This window comes from Sphaerodactylus townsendi, linkage group LG06 (genome assembly GCF_021028975.2).
Source record: "Sphaerodactylus townsendi isolate TG3544 linkage group LG06, MPM_Stown_v2.3, whole genome shotgun sequence".
Lineage (NCBI taxonomy): Eukaryota > Metazoa > Chordata > Lepidosauria > Squamata > Sphaerodactylidae > Sphaerodactylus > Sphaerodactylus townsendi.
In genome coordinates, this window is record NC_059430.1 from 115,917,659 (window position 1) to 115,945,654 (window position 27,996).

The window sequence follows — 27,996 nt, forward strand, 5'->3', positions numbered from 1 at the left end:
GTTGTGGGGAGAAGAAGGGAAGGAGTTTGTAAGAAGCTTTGAGATTCCTTACTGTTGAGAGAAGAGGGGGTTTAAAGCCAAACTCTTCTTCTTAGCTTCCCAGATTGGGCAAGATCAGGCTATACCATGCAGCCTTCCCTTCCAGACTGCACGATAAGCAGGTCAAAATTTGTGTGTTAGATGTATTAAACAAATTGAGGTGATAGAATAACGAGAAATGCGGTTCCGGGCAATTGGAGGAATGCCTATCCTAGGAATACCCCTACCAAACCAAGACCCCTTCCGCACATGCAGAATAATGCCCTTTCAATCCACTTTCCATGCACTTTGCAACTGGATTTTACTGTGCGGAATAGCAAAATCCACTTGCAAACAACTGTGAAAATGGATTGAAAATGCATTATTCTGCATGTGTGGAAAGGGCCTAGCCCTCATGGGCAGAATCCCTCTAAGGTCGATTCCGCACTTGCGTTATCGACCAAGTTCAAGCTGCGTTCGACCTAAGTGCTCCGCACAACCACTGGGATCGACGTGGTTTTGTACCAGCTTCGCCCCGTGTAACTGTCAAATTTCTGACTCCAGTTGGGAACTACTACTTTTTCAGGGAACAATGCTCGAACTCAGCTCGATTCCAGTAAAGTGCGGAATCTCTTGTGCCAGGAGTCCCCCATTCAGCCAATCACAGCTGAGTGTTTCGGGCATGCGTACAGCTGGCCAATCAAAAAATGCCACCTTCGTCCCTCCATTCCTGTGGCAGTTTTTTTAATAACATGTGTGGGGATAGATGGAACATGGCAGTAGAACAGTAGCCAATCGGAACGGAGCGGCGAAGAGGCACAGGATGATTCCGCCCTCCGAGCTGGGATCAAGCTGGTTGCAGTGGGGAACAACAATGGCTTAGACCTAGGTTAGTACCCTTCTCAGGCAACTGGGTTGAACCTATTTTACTCGTGTGCGGAATCGCCCTAAATGAATTTCAAACAGTCCTGGATAATAATGATCTTTACCTCTTGGAGAAGGTGACAAAGGAGTTATGAATCAAAACCTGGCGAAAAATGGCATTTTGGAAATTGATTTTTTTGAAGGGGCGGGGAAACCCTTTGGCTTGGAACCTCCTCAGTGACAGGGAATGAGGGTCTCTTTCAGTGTGCTGTATATTCGTGGGATGAGAAGAGTGAGAGTCTATCAGTGGGGCATGTGGAGGAGGGACAGGAGCTGGAATTTCAGCAATCTCACTGACTCGGCAGTCCTTCTCTGGGAGAGGCACTTTGACGAGACCATCGGAGCATCTATTGCAGGGAGCAAGGTAAGATCACGGGAAGAATGTGGGGTGAATTCTGCAGGGGCGTCTAATCGTTTATTAGTGTCTAGGCAGGACACTGACAATAGCCTGTGTGGTGCAGTAGTGAGACTGCAGGACAAAAAAAAAATCAGAAAGGCCTAGGTTCGAATTCCCCCGTGGAAACTTGCTGGGTGACTATCACCCATTCTCAAACCCAAATATTGTTGTGGGGAAAGAACAGGGGGAGGGGAGAATGATTCAGCCGCTTTGGGCTCCCCCTGGGGAGACAGGTGGTGTAGAAAACGAAGTAAGTAAATGAAGAAATACAGCCTTTGTCGTGCAAGTCTTCTGAGTAAAGCAGGGATTCTCAGCCTTTTGGAAGGGGGGACCTACTTCTGAACAGATAGCGGCTTTTGGGATCTTGTTGCAAAACTATTCCTCACTGCCTGTCTTGCGTCTCCCACCCATGGCCACAATGAACATCCCAGTTGGCATGGCCAAGCAATATGCTTTTCATGTGGTCTATTCATACATTTATTGCACCGTTGGAGCAACAAGCTGGATTTCATAAGGGTTTCATGCTCCAAGGGGGCGGGGGGGAGGGGGTTGCATGATGCCCAGGCACACGCCCCTGTGGGTGTGTGGCGAGGGCATCCTGGGGGCATGGTGGGTTCCAGGGTGGGACGGTGCGGAGGACGCACCAGTGCAATGGGCGCTTTCCCCCCTTGGTATGCCTCTGGTTTCATGCGCCACACAAAGACAAACCTACTGAGTCTCCCAGGGGGCCTCCTTGCATAGGGCATGGTGTTCCTCCTCCTCTCCCCCCTAGTTTTAAAATTCATTTGGCAGTTATGATCAGTGGTGGGATCCAAAAATTTCAGTAACAGGTTCCCATGGTGGTGGGATTCAAACTGTGGCGTAGCGCCAATGGGGCTGGGCGTGGCACGATGGGGTGTGGCCGGGCATTCCAGGGGCGGGCATTCCTGGGCGGGGCTGGGGGGCAAGGACGCAGCCGCTGCACCAGTTTTTGGGCAGGAAACAAATGCACGCAGGCACAGACTGCCACGCACACCGGTGCACCTCCTGCTAGACTGCTTCAAGTTCTGCGCGCTACTGCTGAGAGGAGGGCGTAACTAAGGCAAAAATCACGTGGCAAAATCACCAATGAGTAACCCCCTCTTGGCACACACAAATAATTAGTAACCTACTCTCGGGAACCTGTGAGAACCTGCTGGATCCCACCTCTGGTTATGATCGATTTTTGGGTCTGAAACCACACTTTCAGAACCACTGGTTTAGAGCTTCAGCTAGCAGGTAGCCATCTTGTGTACTTGTATGTTTGTCCAAATGGGGCAAATAGCAACTCCTAGGGTCATTTCAGAAGATGCAGGCAGGGATGCTAATTTCCCCTTTCCTTTTGCTGTGGTCCCTGTCCAAATCCCCCTTCCCATTAGGCTGATTTTTCAAGGAAAAAAATTCCACTGAGAACTCTGTCCATGGAATTCCCAGAGTTGGATTTTCGGTAGGGTTGAGAAATTCCTGGATATCTGAGGTCAGAACCTGGGGACCATAGAGTCGGGAAAGGGAAGGAGCTAAATGAAGTGGTGATGTCACTCTAGGACTTCAATGTCTCTTAGTCTCTTTGATATATCATAGAGTCTGCTCTCCAGAGTCGCCATTTCCTCCAGGAGAGCTGACTTCTGTTGTCTGGAAATCAGTTATGATTGTGGGAGAACTCCAGACGTCACCTAGATGCGGATAACATGTCAACATTATCTACTGGGTCACAGAGGATGCTATTCCTCACAATGTTCTGATTACTTCCAGGTTTCCAGCCTCCCAAGACACTGATTCTTACCTCTAAAGCACCAGGGAGTAGGGATGGTGCCCTGGGGCCTTGGAGCGATGCTCATCTGCCTTTTCTTGGGTCTGACAGAAGAAGGTGAGAACGTTCCGCCGAAGGGCAGCTCCTCAAAGAAAGCGTTCTACCGGAATCGATGGGAGTACAGTTTGATCTCCTTCTGCTTCAATGGCTCATAACTTCCCCAAATGAATCCCTTTAGGGATGGAAGCTCTGAAAGGGAGTATTTTGTACTGTGTAATGGGTAATTTGGCCATGTCAAACCGCTTCTGCCCCCCCGCCCCATTTTCACACCCTCGTGGGACCTTCTGAAGATTTATCTGGTTTGCTTATAGAACAGGATTGTCAAATGTAAGGCTTCTTATTTCCTCAAACAGCCAGTGTGGGGCAGAGGTTAGAAGCACTGGAAGGCCCTGGTTTGAATCCCTCATCTGCCAAAGAAGCTAAAAGGAGCAGCAGTGGCGTAGGAGGTTAAGAGCTCGTGTATCTAATCTTGAGGAACCGGGTTTGATTCCCAGCTCTGCCGCCTGAGCTGTGGAGGCTTATCTGGGGAATTCAGATTAGCCTGTACACTCCCATGCACGCCAGCTGGGTGACCTTGGGCTAGTCACAGCTTCTTGGGGCTCTCTCAGCCCCGCCTACCTCACAGGGTGTTTGTTGTGAGGGGGGAAGGGCAAGGAGATTGTCAGCCCCTTTGAGTCTCCTGCAGGAGAGAAAGGGGGATATAAATCCAAACTCCTCCTCCTCCTCCTCCTCCTCCTCCTCCTCCTCCTCTTCTTCTTCTTCTTCTTCTTCTTCTTCTTCTTCTTCTTCTTCTTCTTCTTCTTCTTCTTCTTCTTCTTCTTCTTCTTCTTCTTCTTCTTCTTCTTCTTCTTCTTCTTCTTCTTCTTCTTCTTCTTCTTCTTCTTCTAATTGGGCCAGTCATTGTTTCTCAGTCTAACCTACCTCACAGGATTGTTGTTGTGGGGATAAAATGAAGGAGGGGAGGACAAAGTCATAAGCTTTGGGTCTCTGTTGGGAGAAAAGGGGCTGTGAGAACACTCTACCAAACTCTACACATATTTTTAAGCCACCTGTGGGGGAAAATAGCAGGCCAGTGCAGCTGTCTGAGGTCAGGAAAATGTGGTGAAGGAAGACATAACCCTTCATGGCCCTGAACTGAGTCAGGTCAGATGTCCGAGTGGGTCAGTGCGGGGCAGAGGTTGGACAAGAGGAGCTGGTTTCACTTTCCCCCTCTGCCACAAGGTTCACCAGATGAACAGCAGTAGTGTAGTGGTTAAGAGCAGGTGCACTCTAATCTGGAGAACTGGGTTTCATTCACCACTCTGCCACTTGAGCTGTGGAGGCTTATCTGAGGAACTAGATTAGTCTGTGCACTCCAACACATGCCAGCTGGGTGACCTTGGGCTCGTCACAGCTCTTTGGAGCTCGCTCAGCCCCCACCCCACCTCACAGAGTGTTTGTTGGGGGGAGGAAGGGAAAGGAGATTATAAACCCCTTTGAGTCTCCTTACAGGAGAGAAAGAGGGTGAATATAAATCCAAACTCCTGCTCCTACTCCTCCTACTCCTCCTTCTCCTCCTCCTCCTCCTCCTCCTCCTCCTCCTCCTCCTCCTCCTCCTCCTCCTCCTCGTCATTCTCTCTGCCTACCTACCTCAAAGGGTTGTTGTGAGGATGAAATGGAGAAAAAAGATGTAAGCTGCTTCCAGATCCTCATCCAGTTTGATCCAAATGCAGAAAGTCCAGTTTGATCATTTATGTTCTTGGGATCTGGTGTTTCCTTTCTGGTAATCCAGCACTAGACATTCGGTGTCGCCAGCATGCAGGAAGTAGCCAGTTGCTGAGCCACAACAGCTGCTGAGTGTCACAAATGCTTCTTTTCTCCTGGCTGCCACGCAGAGAATCTTCAACGAGCCGTCCTTGCGGAGCCAGAGAATCTTGTCATCTCCGAAGGAGAAACAGCTCTGCTGAAGTGTGAGGCGGAGAACACATCTGGCATCGTGCAGTGGGCAAAAGATGGGCTTCTACTCGGCCCCGACCGCAACATCCCCGGATTCCCCCGCTACAGCCTGGTGGGAGACCCTAGCAGAGGTGAGACCTTTGGGGAAATTGGCCTGTGCCTAACTCTACTGGAGCACAAGTCAAACAGAGGGCCATTCTGTCTGAACGCTTTTCTTGGGGCTCTTCTCTGAGCAGTGGGGTTGTGGTGAGGTCTCCTTGCATTTCTCTGTTCACACACAAGGAGGCACCTCACTACCTGCTGTACAGGTTGCCTGCCGAACTCAGTTCCTGGTTCTCTTCACTCTGCCCATCAGCTCGCTCTTAAAGGCACATATCTCATCACACCCAGTAGTTGCAAGATTGCTGGCTTTGTTAAACCCTTTACATTGCTGTTATATTGATATTGTAGCCAGGGACATAGGTAAGGGTTTTTTTTCATCAGGTTCAAACCCCTCCCATTACATGTCCGGCTTGCTTGAAACAATGCATGGAATGGAACAGCCCGAAAGCCCTCATTCACCGAACCCACCCCATAAAAAGTCTATACCTATGTCAATTTGTAGCCCTTTTCCAAAAATAACCCTCTCCCCCAAATGAAAGAGGCAAAGCAAGTCCCTGGATCACACTCTGCTGAAGAAGGGGACCATGTCCTAGAACTGATATTCTCTCCCCACTCTCACACACTTCTTGCTGCTGCTGTGTCAGGAGACAGAGAGGCTTGTTATTTTGATATTCCTTGATATTTCAATATTCCTGTATTAGATCTATCATTATTTTAATAGATCGATGCAATGTACAATCAACCTGAGTGGGCCCTGCAGTTCTATAAGTCAATACTATAAGGCCACACAGATCAGTGGGGCTGACAATGGGGTGTAGTTCAGCCTCTTCATCACCCCCCAAAATGGAAGCAGTGTGGAGGAGACAGCTGGTGAGCTGCTAGCACCTGCCATGTCTGATGAGGGGACTGTGCCACAAATCTCCAGAGGCTCGGGTAAAGTTGCTGGGGCTTGGTTCAACTTGCCCTTGGTGCACTGGGGAATTTTCCTATAAGTTAAAGAGCCAGTCCACCCCAGTCTACGCTATGTCCACCCCAGTCTATGCTATTAGCTTTAAAAAGGGCTTGGACAGATGTATGGAGGAGAAGTTGATCTATGGCTACCAATCTTGATCCTCCTTGATCTCAGATTACAAATGCCTTAGGAGACTAGGTGCTCAGGAGCAGCAGCAGCAGAAGGCCATTGCTTTCATATCCTGCACGTGAGCTCCCAAAGGCACCTGGTGGGCCACTGTGAGTAGCAGAGTGCTGGACTAGATGGACTCTGGTCTGATCCAGCAGGCTAGTTCTTATGTTCTTATGTTCTTATGAATTTCATGGCAAATATATTTGACAGTTCAACTAGCTGTGAGTTCAAGTAAATGTGGTCTGACTGTGGGAATCACGTGAGTCGTTTCCAAGTCTGTTCAGTTTGGCTCTGAATTAGCCAAACGCTTGCTGAAAGGGTTTGCATCAGGTTTTTGCAAAATGGAACACAAGCAAAAATGCTGCTGCTCCAAAGAGATCAGCATCCATAAACCTCCCTGGAGATCATGAACGTTGCTGAGGATTATGTAGACAAGGGAGGATTGTATTAAATCCTAGCATTCATTTCAGTCTGATCCCTAAAATTTGTGACTGATTTAATGATTTAAATGACTGCCTTCCAAGCAAAATAGTTGCATGGCAAGGATAGCAAGGAACTGCGTTGGACTGTGTGAGAACTCAGATGGGTGAAAAGGCATTTGTGCTGTTTTGTCAGGATGAAATCAGTGAAAGCAGTTGGCAGAGAGAGGCAAGATGAACTGCTATTTAGCTTTATAATAGTAGAGTTAACCTTATCTCCAGATAAGTAGACTATACTCCTTATCACCCCAGCATGGCCAATTGGTCATGCTGGCAGGGGCTGATGGGAATTGTAGTCCATAACATCTGGAGTGCCAAAGGTTCACCACCACTGCTCTACAACGATGAGGACTAGAAACTTATTTTATTTCTTGCTGATAAAATGAGATTTTTGTATTGCTGAAGTCACCACTAGAAACCAGATTCTGCTCCCAAGCAGTAAACCCAAGGTCATGGAGAAGTCCCCAAGCGTATCAGGCAAGTCGGGAGACAGGTCTGTAGGGTTATATTCTGGATTGGATGGAAGCAACAGCTGCCCTGAAGCTGTGTCATGCAACAAGTCTAATGGAAGATTCAAATACATCCCAGACTGAAAAAATAATGTGTGACAAGCAGCAAGGATATGTCACTTTGGCTTGCGTGGTGCAGTGGTTATGAGGGGTGGACTCTGATCTGGTGAACCAGGTTTGTTCCCCCTGCTCCTCCACATGAAGCCTGCTGTGTGCCCTTGGGGTAGTCATGGTTCTCTCGGAACTCTCTCACACCCACCTATTTCACAAGGTGTCCGCCACTGGCATAATGCCCATTGGGCAAGGTGGGCAGCTCCCCAGGGCATCACCTTGTGGGGGGCATCAAAATGCTGGGTTCGTTTTTGGGTATTTTAGTGGTTTTCCATTTTTGGCCTGCAGGGGGCGCGGTTTTTAGGCTAGCGGCACCATAATTTCAGCGTATCATCAGGAGGCTGTCCTTATGCTACCCTCCAAGTTTGGTGAGGTTTGGTTCAGGGGGTCCAAAGTTATGGACTCCCAAAGGGAGTGCCCCTATCCCCCATTGTTTCCAATGGGAGCTAATGGGAGATGGGGGCTACAGTTTTGAGGGTCCATACCTTGGGCCCCCCTGAACCAAACTGCACCAAAATTGGGGGGTATCATTAGGGAAGTCTACTGATGAGACCCTGAAAGTTTTGAGACTGTGCCTTCAGAAATGTGCCCCCCCAGCCTGCAACCCCCATTGACAGCAATGCAGAAAACTCAATGCAGAACAAAGATTCTTGGGCAAATTTCTAGGATGTTCCTGCAGGGGGTGCATTTTTGGATGTATTGGCATCAACATTTCAGGGTATCATCTGGAGATGATGGCACCCCCCAAGTTTGGTGCAGTTTGGTTTAGGGGCTCCAAAGTTATGGACCCTCAAAGGGTAGCCCCCATCTCCTTAGCAAAGAATGGGGGATGGGGCACCCCCTAAACCAAACTGCACCAAACTTTGGGGGTATCATAAGGACAGTTTCCAGATGATACCCTGAAATTTTGGTGCCGATACATCCAAAAATGCGCCCCCTGCAGGGACATCCCAGAAATTTGCCCAAGAATCTTTGTTCTGCACTGAGTTTTCTGTATCGCTGTCCAAATGTCTAAAAATGCACCCCCTGCAGGCACCAATGTCCTGGTGCAAAAAAAAAAATTGATCGTGGTGGAGTGGCCGCCCATGGGGGTGGGGGTGGGGGTGGGGGCATCCAACTCAGGTTTTGCCCAGGGCTACAGTTTGCCCAGGGCTGCCTCGTTACGCCCCTGGTGTCCGCTGTGGGGAGAGGAAGGGAAAGCCATTTGTAAGCTGCTTTGAGACTCCTTAGAGTTGAGAAAAGTGCAGTATAAATCCTGACTCTTCTTCTTTGTCTACGGGTGTGCCAGGGGAGTATAATCTTCAAATAACATGGAGCCGGCTGGAAGACGATGCCTTATATGAGTGCCAGGTGGGGCCCTCTGAGAAAAGCAGTGCCGTCATCTCTCACAGAGTGACACTCACCGTGCTCGGTAAGGACCGGAAAGAACCTGACCATGTCCCCTGCCGTTCTTCAAATCAGTCCGTCCTATTTAGTCCATCCTATTTAGGAGTAGTTCGGAAACAGCCTCAGACCCCGCCACACTGTTTTTTTATCTTTATAGACCCACCTGTCTCTTTCTCCAGATCTCTCCTCAAAAGCCATCTATTCTTTTCTGTTCTGTTCTGTTCTATCTCGCCCAGTCTAGTCTGTCTACTAATGCATCCCCATTTATCCCCAAACTGTGTGTATTTTTCTGAAGTTAAGTCCCGCTGTGTTCAAAGAAATGTCCTCCTTGGTAAGTAGGCCTAGGAGGGCAACCTTCACTGATTCTTTATAGGAGTGTTAATTGACGAATCAGTTCAATTAAATCTGCCTAAATTTGCTTATGGTGAAAGAAATGTTTTTGAAGAAATGCAAACACTTTTGTACATGATCCAGGTGTGTGTTTTATCGCCACTGCCTTCAGACTACTTTGTTTTTGAAGGGAGCAGTGCGAGGAAAGGCAATATAAAAGCATCCTGATTTTTTTGGGGGGGGAGGGATATAAATAAAGAGGCATTCTCTCTATGGCAGCGATTCTCAACCAGGGTTCCGTGGTACCCTGGGGTGCCATGAGCAAGTCCCAGGGGTACCGCGGCAACACTTCTGGCCCTCCTCACTTTTGTGGTGTCTCCCGCTGGCACCAGCAAGGATATGGAGCTGGCCCAGAGGGCAGGGCCTGCCCCAAGGTCTGCAGCCACTTCCCACCCACCCCCACCCCGTATTTCCCTTCACCCTGGGAGGGGAAGGTGGGGGGAGGATGGCAGGGGTACCGTGAGATATGAAGAGTGAGGTCAAGGGTACCATGATGTCAAAAAGGTTGGAAAACACAGCTCTATGGTGAGGTGAAGTGAGGCAGAACTGTGTTCCTTGATGGTGCCTGCCATCACCATAGTACAGTGATGGCGAACCTTTTTGAGACCGAGTGCCCAAATTGCAACCCAAATCCCACTTATTTATCACAAAGTGCCAACCTGGCAATTTAACCTGAATGCTGAGGTTTTAGTTTAGAAAAAAACGGTTGGCTCCCTCTTCCTCACCTGCTTGAGCAGGGGCCATCCTGCTCTAGCCTCCAGCAAGTCCCGTGCGCACCGCTCTGTGCCTCTCTAGCATCTCTGCCTCCTCTGTGCCCCACCCCCCCAGGCAGCAGCCACCCAGAGCACAGGCACCAGGCCCGCCAGCCGAGTCCTCCCTGCTCACCACGGTGCGCGCACGTCATACTCAGTGGCCCAGGCCAGCCTAGATGTGTGTCTGTGTGTGTGGGGGGGTGATTTTCGGCCCCCACATGATTAATTCTGTGTGCGCGTGCCCACAGAGAGGGCTCCGAGTGCCACCTTTGGCACCCGTGCCATAGGTTCGCCATCACTGCCATAGTAGATTCGAACAACTATTGCTCATTCAATGAGGGGCACCTTTTCAGTCAACAAACAGGTGGGTTTTTTTTCATTGATGCATTCAGTCGATTGATTGACCGAAAGTTGCATCGACAGACATGGCTTGTGGAAATGCTTCTGTGCTGGAACCAGAGAAGCAGTCTCAAATGTACATTGTCCACTTGGTGTTAGGTCTCGACCCTTGAGTCTCTGGATTTTTGATCAGTAGCGCTTATTGGAAATGTAACAAAGCACCCAGCTTGCAAGAAACCAGTTCTGATTAATCTGTCTTTTGCCCCCCCCTTTTTATTCAGAAACTATCCCCCCTTTCCCAGTTTCCCAAAGATTGTGAGAGTTATTTTGATGCCACGGCACCCCAAGGTCAGCAACAGATACTGCCAGTGGTGGAATTCTAATAATTTAACAACTAGATTGTGCCACCCTGCTGTGCTCCTCCGCTGCGCCCCCACTCCCCACTCACCTGCTGCGGAGGAGCTTCATGTGGAGTGGGGGGGGGGGCAACGGGGCCTTGCCACCGCCGCTGCTCTGAAAGCCCCCTCGCTCCCCTGGGAAAGGGTGCTCCGGGGTTTTAACGCCTGAGAGCAGCCAGGTGGATTCAGCCAGGTGTGACCTGACTGAATCCCACCACTGGATACAGCCACCTGCACTTCCAACCCCACGAGCCAACAGAACCATCCCTTTTTCCATGGGAGGGGAAGGTGCCAGGGGTAAGCCAAGTTATCTACAAAGCTTGTGAAAGGGAGAGGAAAGGAGAGAAGCCCCCTTACAGCATGGTAACATATAGCAGGCTAAGTACATATGTTTTGTAGCAGTCACATTGACAGGAATGTATTTCAATCCCTCAGCTACAATCAAGTCACACCGGTTTATTTTCCTCACAGTACCCCCTAAGATGCCGCTCCTCACAGAGTATTTGGCCAACAGCACCGTGACTTGGGTGGCTGGCACGGAGTACACCGTGAACTGCCAGGTGAAGGATGCCCGGCCTGCTGCAGAGATTGCCTTCAGCAAGGGTAGGAGGGCTGATGTAACTCTGTTCCTTGCCCGAGTGGGATTTTGGATGGAGTCACTCCATCCCTGAACGACGAGAAGACGCAGAGACAATGCTTCCAGGGGCCTTTCCCCACTTACCTTATGCTGCGTGCTACTCTCCTCAAGTAGCGCGGGTTCCCACGGCACTCCCCACTACAGGGGCGGTGACAACGCAGCCCCCCGAAGCTGCCGCTCTCGCGCCCCCTCCGCGCCCGTCATTCCTGGCACTCTTCAACACGGCGCCTTTTGATGACCCCACGCAGAGCTTGGGGTCGTGGGGAAGCCCGGGCGCATGCCAGAAATGAAGAGAGTAGCGCGCAGCAAAGGGGAAACAACCAAAGTGGGAAAAAGCCCCAGGTTTTTATTGCCGGGGTGAGAGTACTAGGGGTAAAGGTGTCCACATCCCTATAGATTTTTGTGGAAACAACAAACACATAGAGAGAGAATTGCTTTACTTTATGTGGATCGACTTGGATCTTGTGGTAATTTTTGCTAACAGAAGTCAGGGAAGAATTTTCACCAGTCCCCTTCTCCGATTCATCCCTCATGCAATCCCCCGGGAATGGTTTTTCAGAGGATATTTTTGGATGCTGCTGAAGGGGGCAGATGAGGAATATTTCTGGACACAATCCTTTGGGAAGCTCCCCCCCCCCCCCGACCGCCTGACTGAAACAAACAGGAACTGTGCTAGAGTGTCGGGCTGTGACCAGTCACTTTCTTTAAGCCTCATTTACCTCACAGGCTTATTGAGATAGAAACATATGGAATAACCCCCTTAGTTCTGAGCGAGCTATGGAGGACCGCTGTAGGTTGTGCTCCATGTTCTTTGGCATGAAGAAGACACCGTTTGGATTTCTGCCTCCCAACTCAAAAATGGCTGAAACCAATTCAGCAATGAATTGCTTGGCTTCAGCTCAGTCCCCTGGCGGGTCAAATTTTGAGGGCTGCTGTCAGGAGTGTTTTGAAGAAGCCTGCGTGCTCCTCAGCCATTTTCTTATCTCTCTTCAGGTGACGACAATGTGCTAGATGCTGAATCTAGCTCCCAGCCGGGATCTCAAGACAAACTCTTCAGCACCGAGGCAGTGCTGAGGTAAAAAGGAAAAAAGTCCCGAGAATGTCTTATACACCTACTCCCCTCCATCAGTGCTTCTACTCCTAGTTGCTGGTATTAATGCAGAGGTGGGATCCAGCAGGTTCTCACAGGTTCCCGAGAGTAGGTTACTAATTATTTGTGTGTGCCGAGAGGGGGTTACTAATTGGTGATTTTGACATGTGATTTTTGCCTTAGTTACGCCCCTCCTCTCAGCAGTAGCATGCAGAACTTGAAGCAGTCTAGCAGGAGGTGCACCGGCGTGCGTGGCAGCCTGCGCCTGCGTGCATTCGTTTCCTGCCCAAGGACCGGCGCAGTGGCTGCGTCCTTGCCACAGCCCCGCCCAAGAATGCCCCACCCCCAGAATGCCCGGCCACGCCCCCATCGTGCCCTGCCCAGCCCCATTGGCGCTATGCCACAGTTTGAATCCCACCACCATGGGAACCTGTTACTAAAATTTTTGGATCCCACCACTGTATTAATGTTTATGTTGTTTGAAGTAGTGTGGTCTGGATATGTTGGTTTTGAGTTGGTAGAAGACAGAGTTGCCAGGCCGTGCTTAGCAACTACCAGGAACCTGGAGGCAGGGGCACGGGGACCAGGTTGCTGGGTGATCCATGATGTTTCTTCTGGAAAAAGCCAGAAGTGACATCATGTCACTCTAGGAATCTCTGGAAACTCTATGGTGAAACTATAGAGTTCCTGATGATTTCTAGATTGATATGAAGTCATTGTTTATCATTTTTTTTCCTGCTGCTGTTTGCCGCAGTAGCAGCGAGCATTTGAGCTTTCAACCCGCGTCAATTATTTGAAGAGCACTTCAAAACTGAGAAACAGAAGCGATCGCGGCCAGCCTGTGCAACACCATTATGTGAAGAAAGGAGATCCTATAAAGTAGTTCGACGCATGTAATGTACATATGTGTGAGTCATCCCATTTTCTGGGTTACCCGCTCAGAATTCTGTTTGTAACCCCGTCTTATTTATTTATTTAGAGAAGTTACATGCGACGCTCCACAGGCCTATTCAAGGCTGCTCACAGCTAAAACAATACAACTAAACCCAAACAAGCCATTAAAAACAAACCAGGGCAGAAAAACAAAGCAAATGCTAAGTAACCTCAAAGGATAGTCATCAAAGAAGTCATCGCGGTGGAACCAAACCATAGAACAGCGAAAACAGATAGAACCCCTCAAGCTGGGTTAAAAAGAAATGTTTTGGCCTGCTGGGTGAAAGATAGTACAGGAGGAGCTATGCGCATCAAGGGAGAGGCCGCTCTAAAGGTGAGGTGCCGTCACTCAAAAAACATCACGGGCAGTTGCCTGCTTCACCTTGGCAGGAAACAGCAGAAAGAGAACAGGGTTTGGGAGGAAGATGTTTCTTGCTTGGTAGGCTGGGAGGATGCGATCCACAAGGATCCCATCCCCAAGCTGTTTAGGACCTTACAAGTAAGAATTAGTGCTTATTCTGATATCAGGATGCATCTTGCATTAGTAACCATGTCAAACTAATATCTGTGAGACGAGTTCTATTCCCACTCAGTCATGAAACTCCCTGGGTGATAAGAGTTTTTTTTTTGAGTTGGAAACATCAGAAACTGGTGTCCTGTGAGGGATCTACCTAAAGCTTTCTTGTTTCTACTGTAGAGTTCTTGGAAATTCCTAGACTGTGGTGCAATGCTGTGACATCACTTCCAGGTACATACCTGGAAGCAGGGGCGGAGCAAGGGGTAACTGCACCCAGGGCATGTGTGCGCCCTGCGACCCTGCCCTGCCCCAGCCACGACCCCAGAATGCCCTCACCACGCCCTACAGGGGCTCATGCACAGTATGTCCACACACACACACACCTACGCTACTGCCTGGAAGTGATGTTGCAGAATCACATGATTCCCCCACCATTTGCAGAGGTTGCAAGTGGGAAGTTGCCCACTGTAGTGGGAAATCTGGTCTCTCCATTGGGTAACCACTACGTCTAAACCACACCTACCTCACAGGGTTGTTGTAAGTGTTAGATGGGGAAGACAGAGCCTTCTATGTCGCCACAAGTTCCTTGGAAGAATTACAAGACAAAAATATTCTTATATAGATAAATGCCAAGAACTGATCCCAGCTCTGGACTGCACAGCGAGGGACCCAACCAGAATATCCTGTCATCTAGGACGGGCCCTTTGATGCCGGCCTGCTCCAGATTTCTCTCTTCTTTGCTTTTCTTTCCAGGATCACCCCCCAGAGCTCAGACAATAGGAAATGGCTGCTGTGCCGAGCCTCAAACTCAGCCTCTTTAATCCCAGCGGTTACCGGCTTCACCATGAATATCCTGTGTGAGTAATTTTGAATGCCTCGCCAGACCTTGACAAGGAAACCTAATAATACCGGTTACCGAGCACACTCAGGAAACTTTTATTACAACCTAATAAAAAAAAGCAAACACAAAAGGAAGTGGGATGAGGAGAAGGAAAAGGAGGGCGAGAGGTGGAGGAGGAGGACGAGGGATATTATCCAGGGCAGTTGTAATTAAAGAGGGGAAAAGAAAAAGAAACAGAGACTCCCAGGAACAAGAGGAGAGAGAGCATTAACAAGGTGATCTGGGGAATGCACAAGCAAATGAATAGGTTTGCAGGCTCTTTAGAAAAAGGGAGAGAGAAGGTAGGTGCCATTCGAATCTTCGCTTGTTACCAAAGGTAGGGAGAAGAGGCAGATAATTGTGAGGAGCTGGGAATGTGTGGGAGGGGTAGCACTTATTTCTTGCTGCATTTTCGGTTATTAAAGGCCTGGTACCAATCCCTGGGCTGCGGTCTGGCCACCTTCCAAAGCCACTTCGCAGGATCGTTGTGTGGATGGGATAAGTGCAGGCCTTTCCACCTGGAGTGTGTCACACGCATGTCACCATTCTGAGAGAGAGAGAGAGAGAGAGAGAGAAAATAAGATCTATTCAAAAACGTTCCAAAGCACAAAAGGAACAGTAAGGCAGAAACGACGTGGGTGGTTTTGGACTTCAGAATAGTGCAGTTTGAAACCAGGTTTCTTGCTTTCTTGTTAGCATTTGAAAGGAGAAAAGATGTATTCTTCAAAAAAAAAAGTATTGTCTACCTTTGAGACACTAATAATGAAGCAGGAAGACCAGTTTTGACTTATTTATTCAGGAGATTTATAGGCTGGCTCTCGACAATAGGGGGAGCTTCCTCCACAAAGGGAACATATAATAGAGCCCCCCCCCCACTTTTTCTCAATACGGGAGCCATGTGTTTTACTTAAGAAGATAATACACAGACAGAGTACCATTGCACTGACCTGGATGGCCCAAGGTTGCCCAAGCTAGTCAGCTTTCACAAGCTAAGCAGGGTCAACGCTGGTTAGTATTAGGATGGGAGACCTACAAGAAAGTCCAGGTTTGATACATGTAGACCAGCAATGATAAACCACCTTTGTTCCTTTCGTGCCTTGGAAACCCTATGGAGTTTGCCATAACTTGGTTGTGCGTTGAGGGCAGGGGCGAACCTAGGCAAACTGGAGCCCGGGGACAAAACCTGAGTTTGGTTCCCCCCCCACCCGCGAATGGGCGGCCACCCTCCCCCACCATGAACAAACAATGATTTTTTGCACCAGCTCACAAAACACCTCCCACTCCCAGCAAAACATACATGGCTCTCTCCCCACCAACTCTTTTCCTAATTCCCTAATCACAACAACCCCATGAGGTAGGTTGTTAGCCTGAGAAACAACTCCAAGCCAGTGCAAGTGGGTATTAAGCATGTAAATCTCTCACAAATCACCCCCAGCAAAACATTTACCAAACAAATATCAGCATCATCTCTCACAAAACACCTCCAGTGGAATCCACCCCCAAACAGCATCACTTTCAATGGTGTTTAAACTAGGGAGCTCAGATTCTTCTTTTAAATCTACCTTAAAGGGAGAATCTGGGGTCCCCAGTTAAAACAAAATTGAAAGTGATGCTGTTTGGGGGTGGATTCTCCTCCACCCTGAAACAACATCACTTTTGAGGGTTGGAGATTTAGATGAAACAAATACCAGATTCAGCCGGAATCTGGGCAAATCTGGGCAAATTTGGACAAAAAGTGTCTGATTATGTCCTGCCCAAATATGAACAAATGTGAATGCAAGGTATTTGGGCTGGGGTGTGTGTGTATTTTTGGTGTTTTTTGGCCTGCAGGGAGGGCATTTTTAAAGCTAGCGGCACCATAATTTCAGGGCATCATTCAGAGACTGCCCTGATGATACAACCCAAGTTTGGTGATGTTTGGTTCAGGGGAAGCAAAGTTATGGATGCCCAAATGGAATGCCCCCATCCCCATTGTTTTCAATGGGACCTAACAGGAGATGGGGGCTGCCCATTTGAGGGACCATAACTTTGGTCCCCCTGAACCTAACTTCACCAAACTTGGGTGGCATCATAAGAATAGTTACCAGATGATACCCTGAAATTTTGGTGTCACTAGCTTTAAAAATACACCCCTTACAGGCACCCCAAGAAAGTTGCCCAAGATTCTTTGTTTTGCAGTGACTTTGCTCCATTGTAGCCAATGGGGAATTTCTGAGGCAGGGTGCACATTTCTGAAGATAGAGGCACCAGACTTTCAAGGTGGCTCCAGGAAGCCCTCCTGGTAATAGCATCCAGGTTTGGAGACCTTTGCTTCTGAGGGTTCAATTTTATGGGCCCCCAAAAGGCTTATTTTGTTTCCATGCTCCTGCCCATGAAGCCTGCGGGCTGAGTTCTCTCAGAACTCTCTCAACTCGCCCCCCCTCTCAACTCGCCCCCCCCACTGCAAAACAAAGCAAAGCTCACCAAGCTTGGATGCTATTACCCAAGACCTCTTGGAGCCACCTTGAAAGGCTGGTGCCTCTATCTTAAAAAATGTGTGGTCAGTGCTTACACACTCAGAAATTCCCCAGAATCTGCCAGGCTCTTCAACATTATTTTTCCCATCATAGACTCCAATGGAGCTTTCTGTTATGCCCAGCTGGCGCTGTGGTAGAGGTTTCCAGGAGGCAATGTGGTAGTGCTCTTGCTCTGGGTGGGGGCACTAAAGTTTGCCTGGGATGGCCGAATGCTGTGGGCATCAGGTTCACCTTCAACTTGGTGCCCACAGCATTTTAGCAAATTTGGTTGGTTCCTTTCAGGAGACTCACACCAGCAGCCCTGCAGGAAATGCCCCCACTCAGAGCAAGACCCCTACCACAGTGCCTCCCATTGAAACCTCTACCACAGAGCCATCTGGGCATAACAGAAAGCCCCATTGAAGTCTATGGTGGGAAAAGTAATTTTTCCCACCACAGAACTTGCTGAAGAGCCTGGCAGATTCTGGGGAATTTCTGAGTGTGTAAGCACTGGCTGCACATTTTTGAAGATAGAGGCACCAGACTTTCAAGGTGGCTCCAAGAGGTCTTGGGTAATAGCATCCAAGCTTGGTGAGCTTTGCTTCTGGAGTGTGTGTGTGTGTGTGGGGGATGAGTTGAGAGAGTTCTGAGAGAACTCAGCCCACAGGCTTTCATGTGCAGGAGCGTGGAAACAAAATAAGCCTTTTGGGGGCTCATAAAATTGAACCCTCAGAAGCAAAGGTCTCCAAACCTGGATGCTATTACCAGGAGGGCCTCCTGAGCCACCTTGAAAGTCTGGTGCCTCTATCTTCAAAAATGTGCAGCCTGCCTCAGAAATTCCCCATTGGCTACAATGGAGCAGAGTCACTGCAAAACAAAGAATCTTGGGCAACTTTCTTGGGGTGCCTGTAAGGGGTGTATTTTTAAAGCTAGTGACACCAAAATTTCAGGGTATCATCTGGTAACTATTCTTATGATGCCACCCAAGTTTGGTGAAGTTAGGTTCAGGGGGACCAAAGTTATAGTCCCTCAAATGGGTAGCCCCAATCTCCTGTTAGCTCCCATTGAAAACAATGGGGATGGGGGCACCCTCTTTGGGGGTCCATAACTTTGCTTCCCCTGAACCAAACATCACCAAACTTGGGTGGTACCATCAGGTCAGTCTCTGGATGGTACCCTGAAAATGTGGTGTTGCTAGCCTTAAAAATGCGCCCCCTGCAGGCCAAAACGTAAAAAACACTAAAAAAATTTAAAAATCACACAAACGACCCTGAAATGGTGGTGCCCCCCACGTGACCAAATGGGGGGCGCCCGGGGACATAGGGTACCCCCTGTCCCTAGGCAGGAATGCCACTGATTGAGGGCATTTTCCACCACCAAACTACTGCTGTATATGTGGTTTCCGGGCTGTATGGCCGTGTTCTAGCAGCATTCTCTCCTGACCTTTCGCCTGCATCTGTGGCTGGCATCTTCAGAGGATCTGATAGTAGGAAATCTTCAGATTCTCTGAAGATGCCAGCCACAGATGCAGGTGAAACGTCAGGAGAGAATGCTGCTAGAACACGGCCATACAGCCCGGAAACCACACAGCACCCCAGTGATTCCGGCCATGAAAGCCTTCGACAATATACTGCTGTATAATTATCTTTAGAAGAAGAAGCTGCATTGGTTTTTATACCCCACTTTTCTCTACCTTTAAAGAGTCTCAAAGTGACTTACAATCGCCCTCCCTTCCCCACAAAAGACATCTTGTAAGGCGGTTGGGGCTGAGAGAGTTCTGAGAGAACTGTGACTGGCCCAAAGTCACCCTTGGATGGTCTGAGGACCTGTGATGTGACAGGCCTGCTGAAGCTAAGCAAGTATGATAATCTGATAATCTGTCCCTCACTGGAAACGGCTCAGAAGCTCCATGAACGGCACAGTGAGCCCCAGGAAAAAGGTGGATCTAAATAAGTAGTAAATAAAATTATTTATTATCTGCAACAAAGCATAATGAAGGTCTGCCTCAATAAAATACAAACCAAGTCATGTTGACAGGCTGCTTACAGCTTTTGTAAAGAAAGAAACCTGCTCTTGTTGTTGTGGGTTTTCTGTGGCCGTGGTCTGGTAGACCTTGTTCCTAATGTTTCGCCTGCATCTTCATCTTGTTCCTAATGTTCATCTTGTTCCTAATGTTTCGCCTGGCATCTTCAGAGGTGTATCACAGAGGGAAGTCTGTTACACACTGTGTCCTGACCTACCTGGTAGAGTTGTTGTGAGAAATAAAATGGACTAGTGTGGAACCATGTAAGTCACTTTACGTCTCCATTGGGAGGAAGAAGAAGAAGAGAAGTAGTAGGAGTAGTAGTTTGGATTTATATCCCTCCTTTCTCTCCTCTAAGGAGACTCAAAGGGGCTTACAAAGTCCTTTCCCTCCCCCGTCCCACAGCAAAAACCCTGTGAGGTGGGTAGGGCTGAGAGAGCTCCAAAGAACTGTGACTAGCACAAGGTCACCCAGCTGGCATGTGTTGGAGTGCACAAGTTAATCTGGTTCCCCAGATGAGCCTCCACAGCTCAAGTGGCAGAGTGGGAATCAAACCCAGTTCTCCAGATTAGACTGCACCTGCTCTTAACCACTACGCCACGCTGGGACAGGTACAAATGAAATAATGAATAAATAATCTCTCCCCATCCTTACTTCCTTTGCCAGTTCCACCTGATGCTCCCGTTATCCTGGGCTATGAGGGCTCCGTAGTCAAAGCCAAAGACAAGCTAAAGCTGACCTGCATTTCTCTTGGTGGAAATCCTCTAGCTACCCTGCAGTGGCTGAAGGTGAGGGGGAGAACTTGAGGTTGACCAAAATTGTAGGTGGTTGGTCCATTAACAATTTTTTTAAAAGCACAGCAGGAATGCAAGCCCCCCACTTTTTAATAAAGAGCCATCCAGAATATCAATACAGCGAATGCAAGTTTTTAAGTGCCATGGCATTCTTTTCTTTTCATCAGGCCAGATGTTTCTAAAAGTAAGTGGGTGGAAGAGAGAAAACAAGGATGTTTCAGGGCATGGTGGAAGAGCCCGAAGTCTGCCATCTGTAGCTTTCTCAGAATGCAGACTTAATCCGATTCCACGGGTGGTGGATGCCAAGTAGATTTCAAGTTGCTCCAGAAGCTGCTAGGCACAGAGAACAAAACAGCAGGGACTCTCCTGTTGAAAACAAAAATGCCCTCAGTTCATCAGAATGGATCTTTGTGTCAGTGGTGGTGATGTGGGACAGACTTTGGTTTGTGACAACAGGTAGTGTGTGCCATCACAAAATGGCTGCCGTGGTGCCAATCACACAGGAAGTCCCAAGGCAGAGATCCTCTTATTTGTAGAGGCAGCTGTTTCTGACTGGGTATCTCTGAGGCAATTATTTCCCCCTGGGCTTTTCTGAAGGCTATTCCAATCAGGTGAAGGAAAGCCAGGATTAATTCTTTGGTTTGCGGAAGAGATGTTTCGGGGAAGGAAGAAGTGGATACTAGAGAGAACATCAGTGGACACCGTTGTGTACTTGGACACCACCTTTACACTCAGTATTGTATTTTGTGCATTGGACACCAGTACTTCTTGGTATGCAGCACTTGGTACTTGTGATCGTCTTAGCAACCATCCCAAAATGAATAGCCAGAGTTTTGACAGGCTGTTTCAGACCAGCGTATGAAACTGCCATAGGTCAAATAGCTTATTCGCCCAGTTGGGCTCCCCTTAACTCTCTACCTGTTCTACCCACAATGCACACAGCTGTGACATTTTAGCCCAATTGCTGTTTCTCTTTGCTCTTCTTGTCCCCTTCAATGTATCCCACTTCCTTTTCTGTCATTGGTTACTCAACCCTCTCCATACTCTGATAATATTTTCTTTAAATCCCAATTGTCACCTCTGATCTTCATGCATTATTTTCTTGTGCTCTCAAGGTTCCTGAGTCTTTTCCTCTGTTAGGTTCCTACGTTTCCATCCCCTCTGCCAACAGGAAACAATCCTCTCACAATTCGTTTCCCTCCCATTTCACTTTCTTCCACACATCACATCACTGGTACTTCCCCTTCAGCAACTGGAATGTTCACAAACATTCCGAGAAGTGAAAGGCTGACCTTACATATGCCATCAGACTCCACAGTATGGAAGCTGTTTGAAAGAAGCCTTTGTGGATTCTGGATATTTCTAGCAGTGGCATGGAGACACTGTGCGGAGTGACTTTACAGCAAAACATATCCCACCACTGTCACCACGTGGGGAAGACTACAATGGCTGGAAGAAACTTAGTACCGAGTTTCCTGCTTGGCCAATAACAGCCCCGCCCAAGAAGTTCCACCCAGTGGCTATTATTCCTTAGGTAGCAACTATCCGCCTTGTGTCTTGCAGAACGGGGAAGTCATTTCCACCAACTGGGAGACAGATGATACAAGCCAATTGTCCCGGAGTTCCTTGCCTCTCAGCCTAACAGCAGAAGACAATAACGCCACGGTGACCTGCCAGGCCTTGAACCAAGTATTATCCCTTCCCTTGCAGGCCAGCGTCACTCTGCAAGTGGTCTGTGAGTACTGAACATTTCCTGCCAAACCTGTCTTGGTGGTTCTGTTTTCTTCTTGCCCCGATTCTCACCATGCTCCACTTTCAGATTCCCATTCCCATTCCTCCAGTTTCCTTCAGCATGCACCCATCCCTGTTTCTAGTTAGGGTTGTTAAATGGCCCGGCTAGCCAGAATTAAGTACTTTTGCTGGAACAGAAAAATGAAGTCAGACTAAGAAGGGAGAAAAAAAAATCTACATTGCTCTGGATCCATTTAACTTTTCGGCTGGTGAAAAAGAGAGAAAAGGGAACCCCTTTGACAACCCAAAACAACCGAGCTGGAGATCATTGGGGGCTGTATGGACAAAGATGATGTCTTCTGTCTATCTGTCTGTCTGTCAAAGATGATGTGGGATGGGAGCTTGGAAGTCCCAGCTTTTTATTTATTTATTTATTTATTTATTTATTTATTTATTTATTTATTTATTTATTTATTTATTTATTTATTTATTTATTTATTTATTTATTTATTTATTTATTTATTTATTTATTTATTTATTTATTTATTTATTTATTTATTTAACTTAATATACCGCCCCATCCCCGAAGGGCTCTGGGCGGTGTACAACATAAAACCATACATAAAATCATCATACAGCTTCCATAAATATAATAAAAACAGCAGTTATCCTAAGATGGCATCCCACCTAAACCTAATCCTCCTAAAGAGAGGAGAGAGAGGCAGTGGGTCCTGATGGTATTAGGACCTATGGGTCTCAATAATGGGCCCCAATAGTATTAGGGACCCATGACCTGGGCGGGGGGGGGACACAACTCAACGGCTGGTATCTCCAAAGGCCCGGTGGAACAACTCAGTCTTACAGGCCCTGCGGAAATCACCAAGGTCCCGCAGGGCCCAGACAGCTGGAGGGAGAGTTTTCCACCAGGCAGGGGCCAGAGCCGTAAAGGCCCTGGCCCGAGTGGAGGCCAGCCGCATCATTGAGGGGGCAGGGATCTCCAGTAAGTTGGCCTCTGCCGAACGCAGAGGTCGAGTTGGGACGTATGGGGTAATGCGGTCCCGAAGTTACTTTTGAAACTCCACTTCAGTTGGGGGGAATTAGCTGGAGACAGCGAGAGTAAGAGCGAGGAGGTTACTGGGAGGTAACTGGGATCAGTAGCCTACGTATACCGGGATGGTGCTAGGTGAAACGCTCAGATGAGCAGTCAGCTGTAGAATTAAAATATGGTTTTATTAAAGAATAAACATAGTAAAATAAGAAATATATATTTAAGCAGTGAACACACACACACACAAAGCATACAAGAGCTGACTAACAGAAAAGGGAAATTAGAACATAAGAACATGAGAACATAAGAACTAGCCTCCTGGATCAGACCAGAGTCCATCTAGTTCAGCATTCTGCTACTCGCAGTGGCCCACCAGGTGCCTTTGGGAGCTCACATGCAGGGTGTGGAAGCAATGGCCTGCTGCTGCTGCTGCTCCTGAGTACCTGGTCTGCTAAGGCATTTGCAATCTCAGATCAAGGAGGATCAAGATTGGTAGCCATAAATCGACTTCTCCTCCATAAATCTGTCCAAGCCGTTTTTAAAGCTATCCAGGTTAGCGGCCATCACCACCTCCTGTGGCAGCATATTCCAAACACCAATCACACATTGTGTGAAGAAGTGTTTCCTTTTATTAGTCCTAATTCTTCCCCCCAGCATTTTCAATGAATGCCCCCTGGTTCTAGTATTGTGAGAAAGAGAGAAAAATTTCTCTCTGTCAACATTTTCTACCCCATGCATAATTTTATAGACTTCAATCATATCCCCCCTAGAGTTTCAGAGATGGGTGCTGGTTGGGTCCTGAAGGGATGCCCAATCCTGAAGGGATGCCCAGGGAAAGCAACGCCGAAGAGGAGAACGACCAGCGCTTCCAGGAGCAAAGGAAAAAGCCCATGTGCAAGTTGGGGGTGCACGCACAGATCCAGAACACAGTCTAGAGGAGTCTAGAGGAGACAGGGACCACACTAGGTCTGGACACCATGAATAGCCAAAGAACCAATATTTATATCCCCAAATGGGTCTTGGGGTGGTAAAGTGGCAGGAAAACCAGTGACAAAAATTTGGTTGCTTTCTTGGGTTCCAATAAAAAAAATAGGAGAGGCTTGATGAGTCATCAGGACCCAAGAGAATGCCTGGGCCAGGGGTCTACAACCTGCGGCTCTCCAGATGTTCGTGGACTACAAATCCCATCAGCCCCTGCCAGCATGGCCAATTGGAGAGCCACAGGTTGCAGACCCCTGGCCTGGGCTATTCTGAATACTGGTTGATTGCTGTGGTGGGTGCAAATATGGTAAATAATATCTGTTTGGAGCACTGATTAAGTCACCAGGGTGACACAGTGGAGATTAGCTAGCCCCGTTGTCCAGCCAGGAACACTTTAGGACTAGGGAAAGAATCAGCACCCAACCGCTTTCCTGCCCAGGCTTGACACACAAGGTGGATCCCAAAACCCTCTGAGAGGCATCCATTTTGTGGGGAGCAGTATCTTGCTCTTATGACAGTTTTTGGTCCTCTGTGCCATCAATGCACCCCTTAGCAGGAGGAGGGCTCTTACTGCTTACATACAGACTACAAAAATCAGTTCTCCTGGAGAAAATGGATACTTTGGAGAGTGGGCTCTTCAACATTGTACCCTAGTGTGGTCCCTGTCTCCTCTAGACTCTACTCCCAAGTTTCTAGGAGTTTCTCAACCTGGATCTGGCAACTCTACCACCACATCCTCCACTAGTGATTAGGGATGACCTGGCCACCCTACTAAAAAGACACATTGTACATTCCTGAAAACAAACATTGGATTAACTGTTATGAGAACATAAGAACATAAGAACATCAGAACTAGCCTGCTGGATCAGACCAGAGTCCATCTAGCCCAGCACTCTGCTACTTGCAGTGGCCCATCAGGTGCCTTTGGGAGCTCACATGCAGGATGTGAAAGCAATGGCCTTCTGCTGCTGCTGCTCCCGAGCACCTGGTCTGCTAAGGCATTTGCAATCTGAGATCAAGGAGGATCAAGATTGGTAGCCATAGATCGACTTCTCCTCCATAAATCTGTCCAAACCCTTTTTAAAGCTATTCGGGTTGGGCTTCAAATACTAAGGATGGGGATGGGCTTCAAATGAGGATGGGCTTTAAATACTAAGTGACTCTCTCTCTCTCTCTCTCTCTCTCTCTCTCTCTCATGCACACATTTCTGGCTGGTAGTTTTTCCTGAAGAGGTGAAAATTATTGGTTCAAGCAGCACCCCAGAAAATAAGGAGGTCTCTGTGAGCTGCTCCACCTCCTCAAGCAACCCCCCTGTGCAGTTGCGCTGGTGGTTGGGCTGGAGGGAACTCAACGCCACTGAAGTCAGCATCTCTGAGGTAAGAGGGACCAGAAGGTGGCCCTACCACGAGGCAAGGGGAGATACCATCTCAGGAGGTGGACCTGGGGCACCACTCTGAGCGTCTGACATGTAGGACGCAATCCACCAGCAAATTCTCTCATGCAAGCCTTACAAGCTCTCATTCATCAAAATGAAGATTGATCAGGAGCGGTTTTCGGGGCAAGGAGAATTAACTCATATTGCTTGGAGGGTGTTTTAAGTATTGTATCAGAAGTATTCAGGTGGTGAAAGGTTTCGTCAAGTCACGTCTGACTCATAGCAACCTCTGGTAGGATTTTTAAGGCTAGAAACGTTCAGAGGTGGTTTGCCATTGCCTGGCTCAGCTTTATGACCTGGGTATTCCTTGGGTCTCCCATCCAAGTATTAACCAAGTCTGATCCTGCTTAGCTTCCAAGATTTGATGAGATCAGGCTAGCCTGGGCTATTCAGGCCAGGTACCAGAATTCAGTACAAACTGGGCCTTGTTAAGATTTTGGAGTTGAGGCCTGTGCGAAAGCAGGCTGCTTAAACCACCAGGTGAAGATTGTTTACCTTTTGCAGGGAACTCACGGTGGGAAGATCTCTGTCTCTAACCTGACTTACAGAGCACTCCGAGAAGACAATGACCTACAGTTGACCTGCGAGGCCTTCAATGAAGCCGTCCTGTATGCCAAGAAGGCTAGTGTCACCCTGAAAGTACTATGTAAGCATGGGATAGGGCTGAGGCTAAGTGGTATGACACCTGCTTTGCAGGCTGAAGGTCTCCGGTTCGGTCCTCGGTGTCTCCAGTTAAAAAAAGATCAAGCAGTAGGAGATTTGAAAGTCCTCACCCAAAACCCCGGAGAGCTATTGCCAGTCAAAGTAGACAGTATTGACCTTCATAGGCTAATTGTCTGACTCAATAGAAGGCAGGTTCATGCCTTCTTCCCAAGGGCTTTGGCCCATTGGTGGAGCATTTGCTTTGCGTGCAGAACATCCCAGGCAGCTACCTAAAATGGCAGCTGGGGCAAGAATTGACATTGCTCCCCCTGCCCAAACTCTGCTGCCCCAGCACAGCTTCCACGGCCCTTCCTGGGGCAGTGGAGGCCAGGGGGTAGTTAACTAAAAGGACTTGGCTTGGCTCCTGAGGACTCCTCAGGAGCCAAGCCAAGTCCTTTTAGGTCGTTTCCCCACTTACCTGCTGCTGCGCGCTACTCTCCCCAAGTAGCGCGGGGTCCCTGGCACTCCCCACTACAGGGGCAGCGACAACGCAGCTGCCCTGACGCTGTCGCGCCCCCTCAGCACGTGTCATTCCTGGCGCTCCTCGAAATGGTGGATTGCCTTTTGATGGGGAAGCCCGGGAGCACGCCAGAAATGACGCACACTGGGAGTAGCGCTCAGCAACCACTCACCCAGGTAAGTGGGGAAACGACCTTAGTTAAGTCTGGGTGGGGGGTTGCAAGTGGAGACAAAAGACAACGAGGCAAGTGGCCGGTAGGAGACTGGGGGAAGGGACAAGGCCAGGGAAGGGCATAATGAGGGTAGGGCAAGTCAGGGCTCCTATCCTGGGTGCCAGTTGACTGGGAGCACCCTGGTTGCTGCCCTGCTACCTGATTATTATACCCCTGGTCCCAAGTTCGATCCCTGACATCCCCAGTTAAGTAGCTAGGTGTCAGGGGTGCATCTCAGTGATTGTATCAAGTGGATTGAGATGCATTCCTGCTTCAGTGTAACTGCTGCAAGATATATGTAACTAGCCTGCTATATGTTACTATTACTGTAATTAGACACTTTCCCTTTGATTTGGTCTTTATGGCTTCACACACTTTGTAGTTAACCAGGCTTACCTCTGACAACTTCTCCTCCCATGGGAATCGGGATGTTTCAGTTGCTCTGTGGGAGCAGGAGGCCAGGTGGCTTTATCTCTATCTGTCGCCGACCTTGGGGCACCGCAGCTCCACAGTAATGCTTTCTCACATTCTCTTTCTCACATTCTTTGGGAAAATGGGAGGGGGGATTATTTCTGAATAAAGGGGGTAGCAAAAGCCGGGTTCGGCTGAACTGGCTTTTACAAGCTGGGTGCTTTGTTGGCTTCCAATAAACAGTTCTGATCAATGATCAATTTATTGATCCATGATCTGAGACCTAACGCAATTTATTGATCCATGATCTGAGACCTAACGCTAGGATAGTTGGTGAGGTGACAGGCCACCATAGAAGAGCCTGGACAGCTGCTGCCAGTCAGAATAGACACAAGTCAAATCTCTTATACTTGCTAAATGGTAATCTCAACAGACACCAACAGACCCGCCCTAAAGATCTCTCAACTATACACATCTCTTCAACAGAATTTAACAGCAGTGCTGCAGCTCTTGCCCTCTTCAGAGTTCCCCTTTTCCTTAAGGTTTAATGTTGACAATGCAGACTTTCCCCATATTCAGTTTTATTGACTATCAAACAGTAAGGCCTCATTGCTACTGTTATTTGGAATATAGTTGCAGGGGCGTAACAAGGGCATAATCCCAGTGGTGGGATCCAAAAATTTTAGTAACAGGTTCCCATGGTGGTGGGATTCAAACTGTGGCGTAGCGCCAATGGGGCTGGGCAGGGCATGATGGGGGCGTGGCTGGGCATTCCTGGGTGGGGCTGTGGCAAGGACACAGCCGCTGCGCCGGTTCTTAGGCGGGAAGCAAATGCACGCAGGCACAGGCTGCCACACACGCTGGTGCACCTCCTGCTAGACTGCTTCAAGTTCTGCGTGCTACTGCTGAGAGGAGGGGCGTAACTAAGGCAGAAATCACGTGGCAAAATCACCAATT

General features: G+C 48.5%; 1 protein-coding gene across 1 annotated transcript in view; it reads left to right on the forward strand.

The window, feature by feature from the left end:
• The first annotated feature begins 1,196 nt into the window (after positions 1-1,196).
• The window catches only part of NPHS1 (NPHS1 adhesion molecule, nephrin), a 58,578-nt gene continuing 31,778 nt past the window's right edge, over positions 1,197-27,996 (forward strand). Inside the window, exons 1-11 of the mRNA XM_048501640.1 lie at positions 1,197-1,306; positions 3,110-3,224; positions 5,042-5,233; positions 8,715-8,837; positions 11,163-11,294; positions 12,322-12,403; positions 14,622-14,725; positions 19,933-20,054; positions 21,624-21,795; positions 25,039-25,196; positions 25,760-25,901. Of these exons, the coding sequence (XP_048357597.1) occupies positions 3,164-3,224; positions 5,042-5,233; positions 8,715-8,837; positions 11,163-11,294; positions 12,322-12,403; positions 14,622-14,725; positions 19,933-20,054; positions 21,624-21,795; positions 25,039-25,196; positions 25,760-25,901 (1,288 nt within the window). The 5' untranslated portion in view covers positions 1,197-1,306; positions 3,110-3,163. The remainder of the gene's footprint in view (positions 1,307-3,109; positions 3,225-5,041; positions 5,234-8,714; positions 8,838-11,162; positions 11,295-12,321; positions 12,404-14,621; positions 14,726-19,932; positions 20,055-21,623; positions 21,796-25,038; positions 25,197-25,759; positions 25,902-27,996) is intronic.